Genomic DNA, 23,762 nt, shown 5'->3' with positions numbered 1-23,762 from the left:
ATCCGAACCTCATGTATCTGGAAAGTTTGATTGAGATCTGTCGGATAGTTCAAGAGTTATTAAGTTTGAAAAATAGTTAATTTCAGTGTTACATAAATTGATTTTTATATAACTCCCCCTCCCCTACGTTGCTCCATCAAATTTAAATCATAAAAACGATCCCAGGCCTAAACCTCATCTATGTTGAAAATTTGATCAAGATCGGTCGAGTGGTTTAGGAGTTATTAAGTTTTATTTATTTTTATAACCCCTCCCCCAACCCTCACTTCTATTATCAAAGTGAATAGCCAGCCCAGCTTCGAACCTCATCCATGTTACAAATTTGATCGAGATCGGTAGGGCGCTTCAGGAGATTTAGAGTCACAAGCATAGTGATTTTCAATTTCATATATATAGATTAAGTACATTATGCTATTGTTAGAAGAGATATTTGGTAAATCATAGAACAGCGCTTCATTCTTCATTTTTCAATTCGTTTTCCCGTGTTTTTCTTGTTTCTTTGCTTGTCGAGCTTCGATATATATAGATTGGTTACGTTTTGAATTGTGAGATCTGATACCATAGCTATTGGTAAGAAGTCACGTGATCGCAGTTCTGCAATCAGATTGGTTAATACTAAATAAAATAAGTCTTCTCTCAACGATATATAGAGAGCAAATGGAAGGGTCCATCATTTGTCCTCTCCAACTGTATGTAGAACATATAACTTGTGTAAAAAAAAAAAAAAGTTAATTTTTAAGTGTTGTTATCACCCTATGTGAGTATATTTAATGTAAAGTAGTCAGTTATTCAATATGTTGAAGAGTTCTGTTGGCTAAATAGGAGTGAGACCTGTTTATGAAAAATAGTATTTTTCGAATATTATCCTAAGTTGTTTCTCCGATTTATAATTAAGGCTGTAACCATATTACAACAAAATTTCAAGTTAGGACATGCGGTGTACTGTAATGGTATAAACAAAATGTGTATAATCAAAGACAACTTAAGATTCATATGTTTTATTCTATTCGCCACTTGTAGATGTTTATTCTTGTTGGATTTTGAAGTCCTTTATTTATTTATTTATTTATTTACTTATTTTTTGTCAATAAAATTCAGTTACGTTAACTTAATTCCAAGATGTTTTTTGTTAAGAAAAATATTTGCTTTATCCTGGAACGAATAAAGCTGAATATTTATATGTGCTTAATAACTTAATTTATATGTGCTTAATCTCATTTTCAGTCAATGTATATGGTCATTTTTACGTGCGCTAAGCGACGTTGTAAAATACATATTTGTTGGCATACCTTTCTCAGGAGGGCTAACTTTCGTTTTTGCGAAGGGGGAAAGGATCGTGTTGATATCGGTGAATCTTTTTTTTTAAATAGTTTTTTGTGAAAGTTAGACTTCCCCGGAGGTTGCTGGTAATGGCAATATTGTGCACCCACAGCAACCGTACAAGCATTTTTATGGCACTAATTGCTGTATTAAATACAGTGTGTTTCGAAACAACACCGACAACGTTTGGGAGGTGATTCCTGACACCAAGATAAGACAAAAAGTATAGACCACCCTGGCTACACAAATGCTTCCTTTCGTAGTTATAGGCTACCGAAAACATGAAAATATGAACTGTAAAGGTCCATAGCTCCAAAACTATGGGATCTGCCGTACCGTACCGCACACTTAGGAACTAATATGTGCTCTACCAAAAGTACATGTTTCAGAACCCTTAAGTACTCACGAAGTAATTTTTATAGATTGAGTTCGGCTACCGTCTTATAATTTGAAGTACTCTCCAACTGCCTCTATAAAACTTGTTACGGATATACCGCAGGATTCTGAAACATGGATATTTGGATAGGGTACATATTAGTTTCTAAGTGAAATCTTGACCCGAGTACGCTAGACCCCATAGTTTTGGAGCCATGAACCTTTAAAATTCATTTTTCATGTTTTCGGCAGCCTATAACTCCGAAAGGAAGCATTTGTGCACCCTGGATGGTCTATACTTTTTGTCTTATCTTGGTGTCAGGAACCACCTCCCAAACTTGTCGGTGTTGTTTTGAAACACCCCGTATAAAGATAGAGATGTAATAAAGATTGAAAGAATAAAATGAAAGAATTATTTTTTTTTAAAAGGACAGAAGTTTAGTTAATAAAAGGAATATTAATGTATCTCAGCCATATTGGAATGTTACCTGATGATCTTCTGCTTGTCGTTTTCCATTTTCTTTTGTTTTGTTTGTAGTTTTACTTTGTGGTTTTGTTATATTATTTTTTTATCTTCACACACCTCAAAGGTCCTTGGAGCAGGATACGGCTTTACATTAAATTTATTTTCTTTTCTTGTTTCACCTGAGCTATCTGGTAGGATTTCTTTGTGAATTTGAGACTAGAATTATTCTAAAGAATTTCACGAAAACGGTATGTTTTTGTTTTTCTTTCGTGTGTTTGTTGTTATACAAATGGTCATCAGAAATTGGCTGTACGTCAGTAGGAAACCATGACACTTCGTATATTTGTGCAAAAGCCAAGGCTAGAGGTTTTATTAACAAACAGAATCACGGAAAGAAAATATGTAAGTTTCGAAGAATTGGACGAATAGGGAAAAGAAATCGGGAAGTGTTACCTTTAAGCACGGGTAAAAGTGGATCTGAAAAGGTAGGGGGACGGTAGGTAGCGTCATGATGTCACGCCGTCCCCTCTGCCTATCTTTGCCCATTCTTAGGAACTGAAGGGACGCCGTACATATTTTTTGGAGGTGGGAGGACGGCGTCCTCCTGCGTTCCCCGCACTTTTACCCCTGTCTTTAAGAAAAAAAAAAAGGAATACAGTCAATAGATCATAATAGACAACAATAACAAAAGGAGACTTTTGAGAACCACTGGATTTTTGAAAGGGTGACAGTATTGTTTTATCTATTGTCCCCAAGTTTACCTCATTAGTATTTTATACTTCGAAAAAAATTAGTTTCGTTTCACAGTATGAAATCACGGTAGACTTCGAAAATATGAAGTTCAGAACTTAAACTAGGAAGTAGTACATTTGTAACTACTGGTTGCAATAGAGTAACAAGATCAAAGGTAGAAGTTGCTCCTAAGACGGTGAATCCACTCAAAAGGCCATTACTCGTTTTGCTTTATTGATTTTGTTCTATGGCGATAAAAGCTGAAACCGGAAATCGTTAATTTGAACCAATTATAGATTGAAGAGATGTTTAAGGAAGGAGATTGAACCTATTCTTAGGAAGCTGAATCGATTGCAAACATCTGCATACCGATATCCCTGACAGTTGTGCTCCACGGAAATCAGTACTGCAACCAGAAGTAGTAGTAAATGTCACTGACTTCCGGTTTTGGTAGAGTGGTGCGCGTTGTGATGGCATGTTCTATTATATGGAAGTACTTTATATACAATTATTATTAGTTAAATTTCATCATAATTTATCCATTTTAAAACATCATGTAAGTGTTTAGCACAGATAAAACAACTTAACGTAAGGATCCACTGCCATCTTATGTGCTGAATACATTAACTAACTAAATAACTCTTTGGCCTATAGAACCCGGAGGTTCAATGCCGCGTTCACAAAAGCTCTCCACTGACTTCTATCCTTAACCAATTGGATCCAGTTTCTACTTTGTATTCCAATCTCTGCGAGATCCATCTTAATATTGTCCTTCCATCTACGCCTAGGTCTTCCTAATGGTCGTTTTCCGATTGGTCTTCCAGTCAAGACTTTGAAAGCGTTTCTACTTTCTTCCATTCCAGCTACATGACCCGCCCACCTAAGCCTCCTAGACTTGACGACCCTAACAATGTTGGGTAAACCATATAAATGATGTAGTTCTTCATTATGAAGTTTCCGCCATTCCCCCATTCCCGTTCCTCTTGGGTACCGAATATTCGTCTCAGGATCTTGTTCTCCAATACTTTCAGTCTATGTTCTACCCTCAGAGTAAGTGACCATGTTTCGCAGCCATACAGAACAACAGGCATGATTATTGTTTTGTATATTTTAAGCTTCAAATTCCTCGACAGAATTAGCGACGACAAGAGATTTGAACCGAATAGTAACACGAATTCCCTCCTGAATACATTATGGTATCTAAATCCGAGAAAGAAAGCAAAAGTATCCTAATATGACTGAAATTTTTGTCTTACTAGTAAAATGGCCAAAGCATCAGAGTAACTAAACCAATAATTGGAATTTTAAGATACGTTTCCACATGAGACGTTTAGTGCACGGGGGATTCGAGTCCAATTTTAGTCATTGCAGACATATTTCATATTCAAGATATCTACCTGAAGCTCTTTCCGCGTGAGGAAAAAAATAGAATAACTCTCGCACTGATCATAATGAATGAGTCAAGTAATTTCGTCACTTCCGCTGTCAATCAAAGTACGAGGTTTCAAAACTTTCATTTTTGGTTCAAGTAATGCGTCTGCTAAATAAGGAAAGCGTAGATCGATGTATGTTTCACTTTATTTACATGTTTTCTTAACTTCTTTAAATTTGATTTATTTGCATTTTAAAGTTTCTTCTTTCGGAAAAGTCAATGCAAAACATGACCGTCACGTTTCACACGTACACTCATGTCCAAAATGATTGTCGCATATCTATAACTGTCTTCTTGTAAGAATATAATTTGATAATGATTTTGCCGAGTACGTTTAATACTGATACTATGTGTATAATCGGGAAATGTATATTTGTGGTAAATTTCATACGAAAAGAATTATAAATACGAAAATTAGCGTGCGTAAAACAAAATGTTGCTAAATGGACAAGAAAGATTTATTTTCGTTTTATTGTTCTTATTTATTGCTCTTTTGGCATTAAATTTGCCACACGCATGTCTTTGCCGATTATACACATACTAACATAAGAAATACCGGGCGAATTCGTTATCAAATTATATTGCTACAACAACATATTTATAGACATGCGACAATAATTTAGGACATGAGTGCACCTGATGTCTTTCAAAAGCACCGGAAACAAATAATACTGGACGTACGGGCAGAATTACGTCACGTTTAGCCTACCCACTAAACTTTCTTGCTGTCACAGGACTTCTATATAACAGTATTACTGAATTTTTGGTATACAGGCAAAAACTTCAAAAATGGTATTATTGAAATTTACCTTGAGTTTTGGAAAACACTACAAACTACTAGTATGTTACGTGCAATTTTCTGGTATCTATTATCTTCAATCTCTCCTCCAAATTGGACTTTATGGGATTACCATTTTGGTTGTTCAATCCAGTTGATCAGAGCCATGTGTAGAATATAATTGTACCACTTATAACGAACGGTGAACATTCCAATATTTTGACTTTTAAATATAAACTTTGGCTATTTTACTGCCAACAAAACAGTTCACTGATTTCACAGAAGCCCTTATTTTAAAGTAATAACACGCGGAAGAAACAAATTACTTATTTTATTACCTAAAATTGACTATTTTTCGACTAAGAAACAAGATTATCCTTCTTCACGTCGAAACTCTTTTGAAGTTGTATCTTACTCTTCTACCCAAACTAATTTTTAAATTCCTATCTGAAACACATGAATTCTCGTGGTTAGGAACACGAGCTGCATAAATATATGTGTGTACAATTATATAGAAAATTGCACCTAAACAAGATTACAGTTTATCACTACATACAAATAATGTAATTAAAATGTAGAAAATTACAGAAAATATTTGCAGTAGATATTACTTTTTAAATTAACTCAAACTAGCTATTCAAGAGTAGAGTCTACCGAGTACTTTAAAATTGTTTGATTTGAAAAAAAAATATTCCCAATGTGTATTTTTAAATGGAAAATAGTACTGGGGTTTACAAGCACCAATATGCTCATTTAAGAACTATACTTGTGACGTAAACGCTAAACTGTAGAATATGTGACATAAACGCTAAACTGTAGAATAAATGGATAACTCAAAACACAAAATGAACAACAAACTATTAAATTTTTATACCAAAGGTTTATTGTGTGGAGAAAATGAAGGAAAAGGGACCCATACACAGATCATATTATCTTGCCTGACTGAACTTCTTTCTCTGAAATCATGTGAACATTTTGGTGTATGGTTCGGAAGTTAATGAAGTAGGTTATCTTCGTCCTAAACTTGCAGCAGCTTCTGAGACAATCCAGTACACGCTTTAGAAGTTTTTGAAAGAGGAAAAAGGTCCATGTTATGCCGCTACAAGCTTTGCTTGGAAGTAAATGGTGAACATTTCGAGCAGTTGCTCTAAATGTACGACACTTGCATCGCAAATGCATTGTTCTCCGGTACAATAGATTTATGTACGAGCATCTTCTCATGTGTAGCTGGTTGCCGTTTCCTCTGCATAAATTGAAAGTATTCCTGTATGCAAAAACTACTAATGTGTTAGCACTGGGGAGAACGGCTAATATGATATTAGCAAGTTGATAACTTCGCATCTTCGGTAGCACTTAGATTATATACAATCTAAGTGTATCTTCTGCACTTCAATTGCATAATACAACCCACATTAGTTTGCAAAATCTGTTGGGCAGGTATCGCAGCACAGTCGGGTTATAAGAGCTCAGTAGTAAAACGCTTATCTCTGGTACGTAGGGTCTCAGGTTCGATCCCAATTCTCGCAAAATAGAGTTGGTTGTGGACAAACAATGTGTAAGTGCGTTTCTCCCGTTTCCCTATTTCCTCGCACTTTCTTCCTTCCATCATTTAATTTATTATCGTCACCACCGCCTCCTTTGCCTCGGATCATAATCGTAAGACGTCAAACTAAACGAAACCACAGCTTTACCTAATATATACAGATTGGTAGAATATCAGACGGATCTCTATTAGCCACCCAAAAGGATTTTTATCCGACCCAAAGGTTTCTAGTCAGATTACATTATAAGTTCACTTTCTAACGGTTTCGGTGACACCGCTCCTCAATTAAGTACAGTAGAACCCCTCTCGTCCGCCCTTGGCTAGTCCGCCAAACCGGTTGATCCGACCGTGCTCGAGCCGAATTTGTCCCGACTCGTCGGTGACTCAGGAGGCCCATTACTGCCGTCGCGGCATTGTTGTTTACTTGCTGTTGTGGTATATCCGCTTTAGTGCTCCGTCATCACTTGTATTGTTTCTTTCGTTGTGCATGTTTTCTGTACTGTACTTGCTTACTGTTTGTTTGTTTTTATTGTAGAGAACTATGCAGTCATTTTTTAGTTCAGATTGTTTATTTTTCTGTATTTTCTAACTAGGAATGCAATGTATATACCCGATTGCAATGAAATGAGCTGAGCGAGCTTAAACTACGTAATCATGACTTTTTCCCCATGTTAAGTCTATGGAAGCGTTTTTCGGTGATTATTCCTCGATGGTACATCGGATTTTTGATTTCGACCTATGTTCTCACTCAGCACGACATACTCTATCAGCGTGCTAAGTTTGGTTGAGATCGGCCAAACGGTCTAAGAGGAAGCGTTTTTCGGTGATTATTCCTCGATGGTACATCGGATTTTTTATTTCGACCTATGTTGTCACTCAGCACGACATACTCTATCAGCGTGCTAAGTTTGGTTGAGATCGCCCAAACGGTCTAGGAGGAGTTCGCGGACAACCAAACGGCTAACCCGAGTATAAGAGCTTCGCTTCGCTCAGCCCAATGATCCTACCTTTTTTTGCGTTCTGAACATACCCTTAGTCCCAAAGGTGACGGATTATTGGGATTCTACTGCATTTTCAAACTTTGCTTCATTAACATTTTTTTTTTTACCACTTTGGTATAAGAAACAATTTTGTGAAATTTCTGTACATGCTAATAGAATGCACGTATTATATTATGGATAAAAGATACATATTGTTGGGTCGTCATGTATTTTTCAGGTAATCAGCTGTTATATAAAGTCAAAATAAAAAAAATATAGACAAAAAATGTAGACATATTATTTTTTAATATACAAACAATACAATGACTATCACCAAAAAGTAAATAGATCTTTTTTCTCTTTCAAGCATAAAGAAATTTGAAACTTAACGAGTGATATGGCAGCTTAACAGTTTCTGATTCTTTAGCAGTTAGCTTTGTTTTACAAACACTGAAAGAGCACTAACATTTCACAAAACCAAATGCGTCGGAACGTTCTTTCTCAGAGATATGATGCCCTTAAGCAGTTAAGCGCCTTCGGTAGTAAAGTTAATTCTAAAGCAAATTTATGTAACATTTCCTTTGTCTTTCGTATTCTCCGTAAACTGTATGTATAATTAAGAAAGAATATTACTAGCCGCTGCTCAGATTTCGTTTTTCTTTTGTTTATGTTTAGTTTTTAAGGTCTGAATTTACTTCTGTGCTTCCACCACAAATAAAGATATCATTCTACATTTTGGTTTAGTTCCGACGTCAGTACAAAAAGACATATAACAATCCAACTTTACAACATGTAGCTCAGTTCAAACGGAAACATTTTATCTTATCCTTTTGTTTTAAGAGTCACTGGTGTTCTTGAAGTCAGTTTGAAACATTTCAATGTAATGCAAGTCTTCTTTTTTTCTTTCTTTATATAACAGAAACAGTATTCTTACTACAAAGCACTTAACACAGAGACGAGAACTATAATTAATGTCCATATTTTGCTGTTGACGAGCAGACTGGCCATTGAGCATTCATTGTAGTAGTTGGAATTACATTCGGACTCATAGGTACGTACACTGGAAAGCGTGTCTGCTAATTGTTTAAGAAAATCAGCTCCGTCCTGGCGACATTTTAGCATGCTTGTCTCATAGACGCAAGTCAACAATCTTTGTTTGGCACTGAAACAAATAGAAAAATTACGTTAGCTACATGTTTAACTATATTAAAATATAGGAATATTTAAAAATAAATTTACACATTAAGACGGATTCTAATCGAAAACGACTTAAAGGCATATGATTGGAGATACAGTAAAACATTAACAATGTACTGCTATATACAGGATGTCCCATAAGTCCGTTTACAGAAACCATCTCTGTAACTATTGAAGATACGAAAAAATCTCAATTGTCCTCTTATCTCATCTCGTTGACATCACTAAGCAATTAATACTATTATGCTGCCAAAATGTCTTGAGCCGTGGCAAAAATGCGAACTAAAGCTCACACCCTCACACACCCACGCGTTGAGCCAATAAGGGTTCAGCTGTTGCTAAGAAAAGGAAAGCGAGTGGAATTCCTTCAGCCGATAGCAGCGCTAACAACGGAAGACTAGGGATCAAGTCAATGTGGCATATCTTTAGTTGCCGTGAATACATTCAATTCAATTTATCTTTTTCGTATCTGTCCCCTCCGCTTCTGATGGGGAAGCGACTGCTTAGATTGACATTGGGTGTGATCATTCTTCATATCCTTCATTGTAGCCGTTCCTTCTGTTCTTCTTAGTGCATTATACTTCAAACCACACGCACTTTCCTTCATTGTTGCCCAACAAAGATGTGACAACGTTGCATTTTCTTTACCAAGGTAGAGCCGAACCGGTTGATCCAGTTCCGAAAATTTCAACATTTTAGACTGAAAACACATACTTTCCAACAACATTACTCTCTTATTATTTTTTACCGAGATGGCCTATGTAAACTGACTTATAGGACATCCTGTATAACGTTATAATATAGACATTAACAGTGTGTGTTGTTCTTGAGCCCATTGTAATGTATTTACCCAACTATAAGATTTTTTTTTAAATTTGTCGTTTGAAAAATATGGGGTCGTCTTACATTCGCTGATTAACCTGGATTAAGTCTCTGGTCCATTATGGACCATTTCAATTTACAATGTTCCATAATTCATAGAGTGTTCCAGTTAAACTTCTCATAATATATGACTCATTTATCTTTCATAACTAATGTAACCGTTGTGTGTGTTGAAAGTAAAGAGCCAAAAATTGGTTACAGTTACTGTAGGTCTCTCTAGGTCCATTTGGATCCTTGAAATTTATTATGTAAATCTTACGTCTGTTATGTTCTGTTCGAACTTACGACCACTCACCACTGAGTGGCACCTGCTTACGATTACTTGCAGCTTTAGTTGCGCTATTATCACAGTTTGCACTTGTTTGGAGGGAAATGCGTGTTTGAGAATATGGCGGGAAGATGATATAAAGGAATTCTTGAAGAAATTTTTCATTCAAATCAGGATGAAGTGACATCAGAAATTTCTGATAATCTCTCTGTGCATAATGAAACATCATCGTTGGAGGTAGAAAGTGAAAACAAAATCAACAACATATTGAATAATTTAATTTTGTAAGTGAATGATTGTCCATTTCGATTTTACAATATAGCTATACCGAAAAAGTCAGCAAAATAAAGTATTAAATTTTATGTGTTGTAAATGAGAACTAGTAAAGAGAAATTTTACTCTTGTTGGAACATTGAGGAAAAGTAAGCCTTTTATACCTCCAGAACTCCTAAATACAAAGAATCAACGGAGATATATCTTTATGTTTGCGTTCACAAAGTACACAACTCTATAGTTTCCAGTGTTCCAAAGCAAAATAAAAGGATAATACAATACACAATAGTAATGATTTGGTTTGATTTTAGTTTAGCGTTCCTTTTAGCAGCGAGGCTACACGAGACGAGGACCTACAGCTTAACATGAGATGCGAACAACATGAGCCTCCGCCAGGAATCAAAGCAGGATCCCTCATGCCAAAGGTACGTACGCTAATCGCTTAGCCATGTAGGAGTTCTGTATAGTGATAAGAAAGTTTATGTTTCTCAGGAGATAAAGCAAAAATAATTATCACATTCAATGTAGAAGACTATATATTGAAAGAAGATCTACACTACCAAGGACATCAGATTCAAAGGATATACAACAAAGACTCTAGAAGGAATCCAACCATCTGAAATAGTCATAGACCTCGTTGTCTATTATAACTTTGACTAGAAAAAGATGGCATTTGCGTGTGAAAGCAGACGATTAGAGTACATTATATTACACAGTTTCAGAAATTTACATTCAGAAACCATGTAAATTATATTTGCACAAGCAGTGCGTAGAAATTGTAGGAATGTTGAGTGTTGTAAAATGTTTATATGATAACGTGGATATCAAGTTATACTTATAACGTGAGTTAAAGAGGAACAAATGTTTCAAGTACTTGAACTTAAGGTAGAGTATGAAGAATATGTACTGTACAAGGACATAAGAATGAACTATACAAACGTATAGTACATATATCTATATATTTTTTCGATAATAAATAAAAATACATTCTGTTTATTTCTGTAACAGTTTGAGCTCTTGTCACTGAAAATTATGCATTACATCTTCCATTATATAAAATCTATTAGTTACGTTAGGTTTAAAGATACATCAATGATATAAACCTCATTGCAAAGCTCTTGAAGTACCCAAAAATGATTGTTTCAGGTTATCTTTTGGTAGTTGTGGCGGTTACGCTGGTATTTGACCTTAAATATAAAAACTAGAATTTAGAATAGTTCATTTTTTCACTCCAAGACACCATATTTAAAAATGGTGGAACCGAATAAAAGCACTTTATATTAGAAAACACTTTCCAATGTGTTCTTTCATAAATGGCGCGAGAACAAAATTATTTTCTTAAATTAACCTACAGTTATAATAGTTTGAAATTTGAGAGACGAGTTAGACTGGCAGCTATATTAATGACGTCATATCTCCGTTTCCTCGTATGGGATTCCTTCGAACTTTTAGTATGTTCGTATAGATATAGTAGAATTGATGTTAAAAATTTCAGCTTGTTATTTCAAATTTCCACCTTTAACCCAATTTGGAGCTAATTTTACTGGATTATACAGTGTGTATCAAAAGTCTGGAGCCATGGGCCAACTTCGTTATAAGTAAAGATATGAAAAAATCAAATGGAGGAAATTTAGTAATAACAATAAGTGGTTTTCAATCTAAAATGGTAGAATTTTTTAAATCGCACGTATAAAGTGCCCTATGTTAAATGAGATAGCAACGATGTCTACTGAGCAACATACCAACAATTCGAGCCTGCAACATAACAATACAGTACTTGAGGGGAACAGATTCGACGAATTCTTGGTTCCCTCACATAAAAATGGCATTCTCCTTGTCATTTTTGAGTCGTCTTATGTTCTACTTGAATCAACGTAGTGAACTGAAAACTTTTTAAAAAAAAAAATCAATATAAGGCGCCTTACCAGTATTGATCCCAAACGGCTGATGCAATTTTGTAAAACTTAAACTATTTTTAGAATGAAAGCCACCTATTTCTAACAATTCTTTCTCTTTCTATTTTTCATGTCTTTACTAATAACGAAATTGGGCTATGGATACACTCTGTAGATTAACGTTTAATTCGAAGCACATGAACTCATACCGTGAATCAAATCCGAATACCACATGTACTTAAAATGCAAAAAATACATTGATTACTTAACTCGTATTATATTACATTATAACCTAACAAATCCTTTAAAAAAAAGTAGGTAGCTTTACATAGAATAAATGTTATTATACTTTTATAGCTATCAGTTAATACACCTGTATATAACATAAACATCAACTTACTCAATAATTTAATGGTAGTGGCACAGTACAGTGTGGTAGAGCGCCCACCTTTGATCCCTGAATCTTTCCCAGGTCAATAAGTTTGTAATTGACATCATTGTATTCGTGGGTTTACTTTAAATTTGTCCCCCTTCCTCCCACTTCATCATTCCACCAATTTTTTTCATACTTATTCATTTTCATTAATTATTCGTCCTGCTTACCTTAAAGAGCATATCTGTAGGACGTAAAACTGACAGATTTTAATCCATTGTTTCATACTTTAATGGTAATATGGTCCTTAGTATTAACAAAACAAAACCGACTAAAGTATCGAATATATATTAATAATACTTGTGTATTAGTTTTGGCCGTAAGGCTATAATGAACAAAATACTAATATCTTCCTATAATTGTAATTAAGTATATAAACAGATAACAAATAGGCTTTGAAATCTTCAGCAATCATACAATCTAAACTTATTTTAACATTTTCAAAACATTTTTTAAGTAAACCTAATTTAGAATTGTTATGTCTCATTTAATTTGAAAAAAGAGGTGTGAAAAACTTCTAAAATTTTACTACAATTCAAACAAATAAATAAAAACACACACTTTATTTTCTCACATGTTGGTTAAAAAATATTACCACAGTTTAAACTCGACACATAAATATCTTTCTGAAAATTGGTTAAATCTTATTGTCACTAGTATGTATTTGAACAAACTGTTTTCCTGTTTTTAAATACTTAATTTACATTTTGTTCTTTTGGATGGAAAATGCGTTCTCGTATGTCACTCGCAATTAATGTGTAACGAGAAGTTATGTTCAAACACAAATTTTGGTAATTGTCTGCGGAAAACAGCTTTAGTAGAGAGTTTGTTCGCTGGGTGGGAACCACATAAAAAAAATAAGTGTAGTAGGCAATTCTCGTATTTTGCAAAAATGTGTCAACTCAGTTATAAACAATAAAAGTTTGAATATTAATCAGAAAATAACTTTTTCAAAGATATACGAATGTATTGCAATTATTTCAGAAATTGCAATATCCAACAAAAATTGATGAAAGTAAAGGAGACAATTTAATTACATTATTTAACACACATTTTCATCATAGACAATATGTTGTTTTCTCATTGCTTAGTTGTGTAAATATCAAAAGTATTCCTTGTTTCGTTCTCACTATGTTTTTGTGTTCTGCATTCTGAAATGAAATTAAAATAGTTTATTTATTGTCTAAATACCTTTGAAACTATGAAGAAATACCTTCAGATATTTGTCACCGAAAGAAAGGAAAGATATTTGTCAATGTAGATATAATACACTACTTTCACATATTAATTTCCACATATAACTTTTCTTTTCTCCGTCGTATATTCTTACACATTCTTTGGTAGTGGAATTCGAAGTTTTCATTAACTCCCTCGTGGCTAAGCGGTTAGCGTACATGCCTTTGGCATGGGAGACCCTGGTTCGATTTCCGGCTGGAGCTAATGTGGTTTGCATTCCACGTTAAGCTGTAGGTCCACGCCTCATATAGCCTCGCTGCTGAAAAGGACACAACTGAAAATCAAACTGAAGTCTTTATATCTTAGTGAAAGATATTTCCTTGTTCTTCTGACAATGAGTTCAAATTATTTTTAAATTATTTTAGATTAACACAATGAAATGTATTTTCGGGAGGACTCTACAAATCTACAACTGTTGCCAAAACCAACTATATATATAATTTTAAAGTTATGATTTCTAAGTAACTTCGAAACACTGTAGTGAAAACATTTGAATAAATGAAGATCATCGTCAAGACTTCAACAGATAATTTAGAGCAAATTTTAACTCAGTCTTTCATTTCAACCTCGAATGTATCACAGAAATTTTCAGAATGATTGCTCAAGAGAATGATTGTTCAATGTACCCTTGAGACGTGTTATACAGTTGTCCTACCCCACTGCCCGTAATGCCGGTCACGCAAGCGCTGGTTCCGATGTCCAGGTCTGCAGCCCCGAAAACATCCTCACCGTTGACAGACGTGTGACATTACATCAGACTGGAGGTGGCAGTCGTTGCGCAACGGTGATTTTCTGTTCGACGCCCTCTGTCTACAGTTGTTAAAACTAGGAACATCAAACACGGCCCATAGATCGCCACCGGATTGTTCTCCGGAAAGAAGTTTATCTTGAGTCCATCGGATGGTGAACGACCGAGATATTAGTTTTAGAAGTCATGTACGACTCATCAGAATTGACAATACAGCTTGTCATTAAACAAAATGTAACAAAAGTTTCATCAGAGGCGTGTATTAACGAATAAGAATGGAATTATTGCTGAAATAAAACGTATTAGCAGACATTACAAAGAAATATGACACGAAATCATATTTGACACATGTATTACATAGAATAATTTGACACATAACTACAAGACAAGCCATCATAGTAAATTATATCAGAAAGTACAAGATAAATATTATATATATATATATATATATATATATATATATATATATATATATATATATATATGTATGTATCTAATGTAATTACAGATAAACATACTGGTACAGTCCCAGGTAAGCAAGTTCAGTTGGTAATCTATTAGGCAAAAGTTTAATAGTCAGTGGAACTAAAATTATCATAACCAAAGACGCTGTCTTAGCTTATAATATGGACATTGTCTCATCAAATTATTTAATCGCTATTTATTTATTTATTAATAAATGCGTAATTACCTTTTATTTATTTATTTATTTATTTATTTATTCATCTTATGTATATATATCTCCTTCATATATTTCTTCTTTAATTACTTATTACATATAATCCATTTCCTTAGCATTCCATAACAACTCATCAATATCTTGTTGCTTTATTTATTATTCATTTCGTAGTATTTTTATCTTATCTTTTAGATATTGTCCGTTCACTGTAGCTTGGCGCTGTGTTTTGACACAAAACCTGGCTAGCGAATCTTAACAGTCCTTCCCCTTCTTTCCCCTTATCGCAGTGGTAACAGTGGCACTAACTCATCAACTTTAGCACTAGTACGGTTTGGTATTTGCAAGTTGCGTAAATTTCGAAACAGTTTACTTCTTCTCTAATCAGGGCCCGTAACTTGTGTGGGGCAGTGGAGGGGCAACTGCCCCTCAGGGAGATTCCCCGCCGTTCGAAGGGGCCTATTTTGAGGCAAAATTTTCTTAATCCATATATGATACGAACATGAAATTATAAATGAAGCATCAAACAGTTTCACTACATTACATAAAGCAGCGCACAGAAGGTAAATAAAACAAAAGTGAGTCGTGGGCCCACTTCAGTAAAAAACGTCTACTATTAGGGGCCCTAGAAATAACATTTATTCGTATGGTTTTGATATTTGTCAATATTGTCCCCTGAATTAATTTGTTATGTATGGAAGGGGCCCGGGGCGTAAGTAACGGGCCCGCAGACCTTGCCGTAAGGGAGGGCCCACAGGCTCCCGGGGGACATAAATAGTAAGGGAAAGATAGAAAGAGGAGGGCCCAAGAATGGGAAAAAAACTTTTTCTAGGAGGCCCAAATAGACGTATTAATGCTTGCCCCCCAGAAAAAATCTAAGTTACGGCGCTGTCTCTAATGTGAATTTATTGGTATCTGCTAATAGTTAACTATATCAGGTTGGTCTTTTCAAACCTTGGTCCGTGGAGAGAAACAATCTTACAGGAGGATGTATTCAAATTTTAAGAAGGTGGGGAAAAGAGAGCGAGGATGAGAAAGATGAGAAGAGAAAGAAAGAGAATGAAAGAAACACTTCTACTTTTACTTCATAATGAATTTAAACACATATAAACGAAAAAGGGATATCGGAACCCACCACCATAATATTTGTGGAAATGTTGGCAACATAATATTCTGGCGTAATATATTTCTCGCCAATTCTGGGGCCTCAGTGTTCGGTCCAATTCTGGCCTTACAGCAGTGGCGGATCCAGGGGACGATTGGGGAGATTGCCCCCCTTCCCCCGGAGAGGAAACTTTCTTATTTTATATAATTAAATAAAACCTATCCCGGAGTTTGGAACTCTTAAAAGTAGCTCTAAGTAGCAGTATTAAAACCCACCGCCCCCCAGAAGTCCGTCCTGGATCCGCCCCTGCCTTACAGAAACTATCGTCTAGGCATTCACCTCGTGGAACTGAGGAAAACCTTAATAAGGAATACCAGCCAGAGCTGGGTTCATGCCCACGCTCGATCTACCTATTTTAATGCCTTTTTTTTGTGTTGGACAGTGTCTGGTAAGGGCACCCAAACAGGGTAAATGCGTACTGCTTTAAAATGTTTACATATTAAAATTCGCTTTATTCTGTACTTTGAACACGTAATACAATGTGTATTATATTCTTCTTACAGCAGCATGCTTTATTTCCTAATACTTTAACTCTGTGGTTGTTAGTATTTATAATTATTGCATCATACTAATCCTTCTCAAAGCTCGTTCAATTAGTATGAAATTCTAGACTTGGCAGTTTGCAACATTGCAAACCTTCACCAACAGGCAATAATGGCAATAATGTGGCGAGAATATTTCCACCTATACTCGCATCGAAATTCCCAACCCCTGTTTACAATCAGTACAATATGTTTCTGTCGCCTTATCATGAAAACAATGCTGTCCAGCGAACCTAACGGTCTTAGCTCCCTCTGTTTACTGTTTACAATACAAACTATATGCTTCCAATATTGCCAGGCGTACAAGGTTTTCGCACACTTTCGAACAAGAACACTTGTACAAAATTGAGTATGCATTATATGTAAGATTGTGTTACATAATAACTAACTCGATTTGTTATAACGTTAATATCTCAGTCATATCAAAAGCAGCAATTTATGTAGTAATAATAATTATTCTATGACTGTGCAGAAGTAGGTACATTCGGTTCGGCGATTCACGTGCCTGGCAACCATGAATTAACCATGTAGGGGTGAGAAGCAAGGTGTTGAGGCTCGCACTACAATTGTTGTTTGTAAACAATCTTCCATCCTAGAGTGAACAGACAATAGTAATTAATTATGCATGTTGTAGATGAGACTCCATATGGTTATTTACTGTTGTTTCTCTTATTGTAAAATACGGCAATTATATTTAGTTCCATCGCTTTGAAAATACATTAGTAATATCTTATTAGTAATGAATTATGTATATCTATCTAAATTGCTGTATCATCCTGGGATACTGAATATGATATTGAATGAAAACATGTTTTGTCGAAAGAACTGTTGATTTAGTTGTTAGGCCTAAAACTGAGAATTCCAGTTAGTCTTATTATTTCATTAAATTTAGTACAGATTCATTTTGGGGAAAGATTGTGTATTCAGGAGGCTTCACCTCCTGGACAAGATTAAACTGCTTAGCTAAACATCATTTTGTAATGTTCCCCTTCAAACAGCTTTAAATATAATATGAACAAAAATACAAGTTACCGGTGGTTTTGCTTCGTAGCTATAATTCCATTTTCGGTACTCACAAAGTCCATCAAATTTCCATCTAACTTGAATTTAATAAATTTTTTGGAATTATATTTCTGCTTCCAATAACAAAACCACAGAATGTACGAAGTTACTTAAAAATTGACGTTTCACTAAGAAGACTCAAACTTTATACATTACAAACCATTTTTTTTATACGTATATTATTTAAATTTTAACTTGCTTTTCTCTTTTTCGTATTCAGGTGTAGAATTTATACACATATCACCTAATGTTTGAAAACACTATTATAACTAGAAAACAAATTAGAAGTTCATTCCTATAAACTGGATTAATATTACAACAAAACTTGAAACAACTAAAACATGAAAGTAAATAAATAAAATAAACTTAAATATCAACATAAATATGAAATCGTACTGACATAACAACTGTGCAGATTTATAATGATGATGACAACTGTACAGGTTCACTTTAGTGGAGCAGTACACAGTTCTTAAATAGAACTCCAAGTAGGTAATATAACTTTTAGGTTGTGATTATTTAAGAAACCCTAAACCACTTCCGTGATGACTTGCACTCCTTGAATTGATATCAAAAGGTGAGTTATCAATGTTGCCAAGTAAGTGAGATATGAGGCTGTGAAGTTGAAAAATTACGGGGTCCGTACAGAGAAACGAACAAATATACAACAACAAGACTGCAGAAGGAACAAATGTACAGTAGGGAGTAAAATTCAACGTGCACAGCATCCAATGACTAACGAGTATGATATAGGATTAACCTAAAAAGGGCATATGCTAAGTTGCCTTTGAAAGACGTCCCATGTAACATAATGCAGAAATGTGAACAGCAAATCTTCCTGTAGCGTAGCAATTCCAATGGCGTTTATCTGGAATTTATATCTTGAACCGTTCCCAAGAGCTGTAAAATGAACTGTCTTAGGGTTGCAACAATGTATAAAATCCTGTATGCATTCCAAACCACAGAAACGACAGCGTAGCGCCTGAAAAGAGTACAAAAAAGCTGTGGCATGAAAGGCAAGCAATCTGTAACAAGGAAGCACGTCAGAATCGGTTCGCATAGATTACGACCTGTGATATGTGTCAGTCGAGAGTATAGGAAACGTTAGTATGTGAGACAACGATGAAAATAACACAATGCATTCAGGTTACCAGTAATATACAGACTCAAAATATTTTAACATAATATACCATACAATAGAAAAACCATAGGTAGTATAGCAAAATACAAACATTTCTCGTCCTAGCCGCACACTCAAAATATATGTCAAGTCCGTTAGTTACTGGATGCTGTGGTTTAATCCCTACTATACATTTGTTCCTTCTGCAGTCTTATTGTTGTTGTACATTTGTTCGTTTCTCTGTACTTACCCCATAATTTCTCAACTTTAGAAATTCATATTTCTCTTATTTGGCAACATTGATAACCCCTTTTGCTTATTTTCTTTCACGTTTTATGCCAATTGTTTTAATGCCATAAAATGGTATACGCTCTATTTGAAGAACTAATAAATTTGTGTTGGGATGGCAACACTGCTTGTGTGACAGTACTGCCGTGTTCTTGGTCATGTGTCTCCTTCCCGTAGGTATCAGGTTATCTGTACACATTTTTATTTTCTGCCTTTCTACGGCGTTTTTGGGGGTATAAATCGGCACAGCCTCACCCTGTCATTGCTTGGTGTATGTATTATACGTAGCAGATAAACAAGGCATTTCCGCATTGAGTGACTATCACCACGATGATAAGCTATCCAGAATTAATCAGCGTACCAATTTTCATAAATATCTAGCTGTCACGGTTCGCATACGTCCCTGGTGATTGTATTTAGGCAGCTAAAACTACACTAAAGTTAAAAAAAAAAAAAAAAAAAAGTGGTAAGCCCTTGTGAAACAGTATTTAGGTAGATAGAATTTTATCATCAAGGTCATGACAGTAAAAAGGAAAGGAAAATTAATGTTACTTATTTACTTTGGAAGTAAGTAGCTCATAAACTCCACCATTTTCCGCACAGAAACAGCTACATGTCAAGCGTATACATTTAATATTTCGAATGGACGTGTTTGAAACTTTAGATTTAACATTATCATAAATATGAGGGCAAACAAAAAAATATCCACACTTTTGCCACAATTCTCTTCAGATAGTGCAAACTGCCTTCTGCTCTCGCAAGTTGTAACGTTATATTTGTCCAGTCCCTTTAGGCTGGGCACGTAGAGGACACTAGCAGTCACGCTTCAGTGCTTGCCATTAGATTTTATGGAGATGTGTTCCACCAATCTGTGGAATGGTTTCCGGTGTAGAGACAGCAGGTGTTGTGCGCAATTATATGTAAAATACAGTATTATGAAAGTCAACATAGGCGTCAATGATAAAGATATGCATTTTGACCCAGAGGCCAGAAGTAGGTAGCCAATGAGGTTAATCCTCAGAAAAGATTGTATGAAAAGTTTGTACAAAATAGATTTGTTGTCAAAATAATGCACTAGAAAGTAATAATCAAATTGATACACAGTTCATGAGAATTGCATAGTTGTATCACTTTCGACGTATAAAATAACATAAGAAAACATATACATAAGATTCGGTATACCATTTCTTTAGATAAATAAATAATGTAACAAAACTATAATTAATAGATTTCAAAATATTGCAATGAACATTGATACTTTACGTCCACAAAATATAAAATCCACAATAACTCTAATGACATAGAATCACATTAAATACGTGATATCAACATCATTAGTAGCTATCAAAATCAGATAGGTAGTTTAATACCGCTAAGTAACATAGTTAAGATAATATGAATAGAATGTAAAATCAATATTTCTTTCGAATTCACAGTCAATATAGTAAGTAGTTAGAAAATTCAGGCAACATACATATCAACAACTGTATAAGGTAAACGGAGACTATGCCAGGGTGCAAAATTTCAAAGTCAGACGCATTCGCCAATTCGCCAGTATCTCACGTAAAAATTATAAAAGGTCCTTCTCCCCCTCCCCCAAGGCCTTTGGTTCGACAAAGAAAGATTACATCAGGATATAAAATTTCAAAACCAGACATTGGATTCAGGATAATCAATTGTGAATTGACTAATTCATATACATACATGTTTAAAAATATCTTAATTTAAGACTTCATGTTTGAGTAATGCTCTCTGTCTGCATTGAAGTACAACATTCTGTATTTTCGTGCGAAACAAACTGCGCAGCTCTGTGAGTTTAGGCAGGAACCATTCCTACTGAACACTGGTGGCCAGCTATTAAATTTCTAGTCGCTAATGGCAACCTGGCGACCGGAAATTTTGCGCCCTGAACTATGCAATATTACCAGAGAATAATACGGTAAGTCAGTTGTTAGTAACAAGATCTGGGGTAAGTAAGTATTTACACCACTACATAACAAGGTGAATATTTACTGTATAATTGGCGTACAATTGAAATTAGTATATATCAGTATGTTATTTAGTCTTATATTGCGGGTTATTGTTTGTCTTTCATTTATTCTTCTTTCTCGTCCAAATATATACACACAAGCATAAAATGTCCGTTCTTCGCACGAAGTGAATAGGTTTATGGAAAATGTTTGTATCCACTTCCATCCGTAAGATATTAATTTCAATGTAAATGTAATTACAAAAACCCATACGGTATTCCTTTTTGGCACAAAATTTTGAATTCCCCTTCTGCCTTAGAATACGCCAGTTAATTAATGTAACATAATACAAACTGTTGTGTTAGGTATTATCTATATTACTAAATTCATTTTTCGAATACTCTATTTTTCGCATTAATTCTGAACCCTCCTTTGAAAATGAAATGAAATCTTTAAGTTTTACGTCCCACGGTTATGCCGGTTAGGCTAAAGGAGACGGTGATGATGAGTGATGAATGAAATGGTGGAATTAAGAAAGTGGGAGGAAACGGGAGAGCCCCGAGAAAACCCACGCACACGGTGTTTGTCCACCACAAAGTTCACTTTGGCGGGGGCTGGGATCGAACCCGGGACCCCAAGCACTAGAGGTGAACGCTCTACCATTGAGCCACCGCGGACCCTGAACCCTACTTTGGGATACATCCTTTAATCATAACGATATTTGAAATCTAGCTCGAAATGTACACTAAATATGATATTCCAAAATTAATTTCAGTGTTTTAAGCCGTCTACTCGTGATGCAATCACAAAGCATAGACAATGTCGCTTTCGATATGGAGAAATAAATTCAAAACGCCTCTCCCCAGAGCGTCCCATCTATTCCTTAAAACGTGTATTTTGAAAAACGCTATCGGCTTTTTTTTTCTAAATGAAAAGGGGTTCATGTAACACTCTATTCTGGACAAAACATTTAAACCCCTTTTACCTCTCTAAGCATACGTGTTTCAAAAATTTCCTCGTCTTTCTTTAGATGCAGAAATTTCAAATGCCTGAAGCACGTTTTCCATTATTTTTATTTATAATTTTATATAACAATTTACACATTTTCAACTACTTGTTACTATATTCGACGCTTTCTCAATACAGAAAATGAAATTTTGAATACTATAGTAGAAGTGACCCCTATTTTTGGAGCAGTATTGTTTCAAATGTACGTGTTCCATTAAAATATCTTTATTTTAGAGTTTCGCCACATTCGACACTTTGTGAATAAGAACGTGAAAAATTCAATATTATAAAAAGTAGCCTCTTTTCTTGCACAGATGAGGAATTTTCAAAAACACTGAAAAATGTATTATTCTATTTTAAATTAAGAATTTATATGCTGAATTTCATAAATTCAACTTAAGCGAGTCCTTACATCGTGAAATTTCTCAAGAAAGAAAGGTAAATCTGAATATTATACTAAAAATCCCCTTTTCTCCCTCAGGATAGGAATTTTCGAGAAGACTAAAATATGTGTTATATTACGTTTAATTAAGGCTTTATATACCTATTTTCATATATTCAACATAAAACAATCATATTGTATACTTTCTCAATAAAAAAAGAAGAGATTGGATATCATGAAATAGACTCTTCTTTATCCCTTACAAGGGAACCTTCCAAAAATGATAGTTGCAGTGAAAGATATGACCTATGCCAATTGAAAGAGCTGTAACAGAGATGAGCATTCCCAAAAAATTAGCTGCCCATAGCAATAGGTTCAAGAAATATAAGGGGTGGAAGTTCGGGAAACATCAAGGTTGGACAAGGGGGGAGGGAGTGCAAAGTCCGCAAAAAAAAGAAGGGCACGGCAAAATACAATGCTGACAAGTGATGTATAGAAAGAAACTTGCCACAATAGGGAACAAATGAAGGCTATCAGTGGGGTTAACAGTGTTGCCAACTGCAATGAAAAGTACATGATTTGCAAAGAGCACTATATGAAGTGAGTGCAATATTCAGTGTCAACCTTTCATGTACAACATAAGATATGACGTGTATAATCAGTGGTACAATCTAACAAAAGAAAATAGAAAAACAGAAGTACGAAAAATACGGAAAAGACGGAGTTGGCGATAATGCGCCGCATTTGATCACGAGCTGTGCATATTAGGATGAACAAAACAAGAAAGCAACAACTATGCAGGAAACCGACCTACCTAGAGTCGAAAAGAAAAACTAGTTCCAAAGTTGGCAACAGTGGCCTTGAAATTCCAGACAATTCTAATATAGTTACGTCACTCGCTTCACAAAAGGAAAATTCCGGCAACAGGCATTATCCTTCGCATCGTTTGTGCATGCTCGTCAACATTGTACGTGCAATTGTTCGATGATAC

At 35.0% G+C, this 23,762-nt stretch overlaps 1 protein-coding gene across 1 annotated transcript in view; it reads right to left on the bottom strand.

Annotated features, from left to right (window-relative positions):
• Positions 1-7,915: 7,915 nt before the first annotated feature.
• The window catches only part of LOC145672785 (uncharacterized), an 877,411-nt gene continuing 861,564 nt past the window's right edge, over positions 7,916-23,762 (bottom strand). Inside the window, exon 5 of the mRNA XM_081741944.1 lies at positions 7,916-8,788. Within this exon, the coding sequence (XP_081598070.1) occupies positions 8,560-8,788 (229 nt within the window). The 3' untranslated portion in view covers positions 7,916-8,559. The remainder of the gene's footprint in view (positions 8,789-23,762) is intronic.

The sequence above is a fragment of the Thermobia domestica genome, chromosome 16, assembly GCF_964235325.1.
Source record: "Thermobia domestica chromosome 16, izTheDome1.hap1.1, whole genome shotgun sequence".
Lineage (NCBI taxonomy): Eukaryota > Metazoa > Arthropoda > Insecta > Zygentoma > Lepismatidae > Thermobia > Thermobia domestica.
The sequence above is the reverse complement of the archived record's forward strand: the minus strand, read 5'-3'. Positions and strand labels throughout refer to the sequence as shown.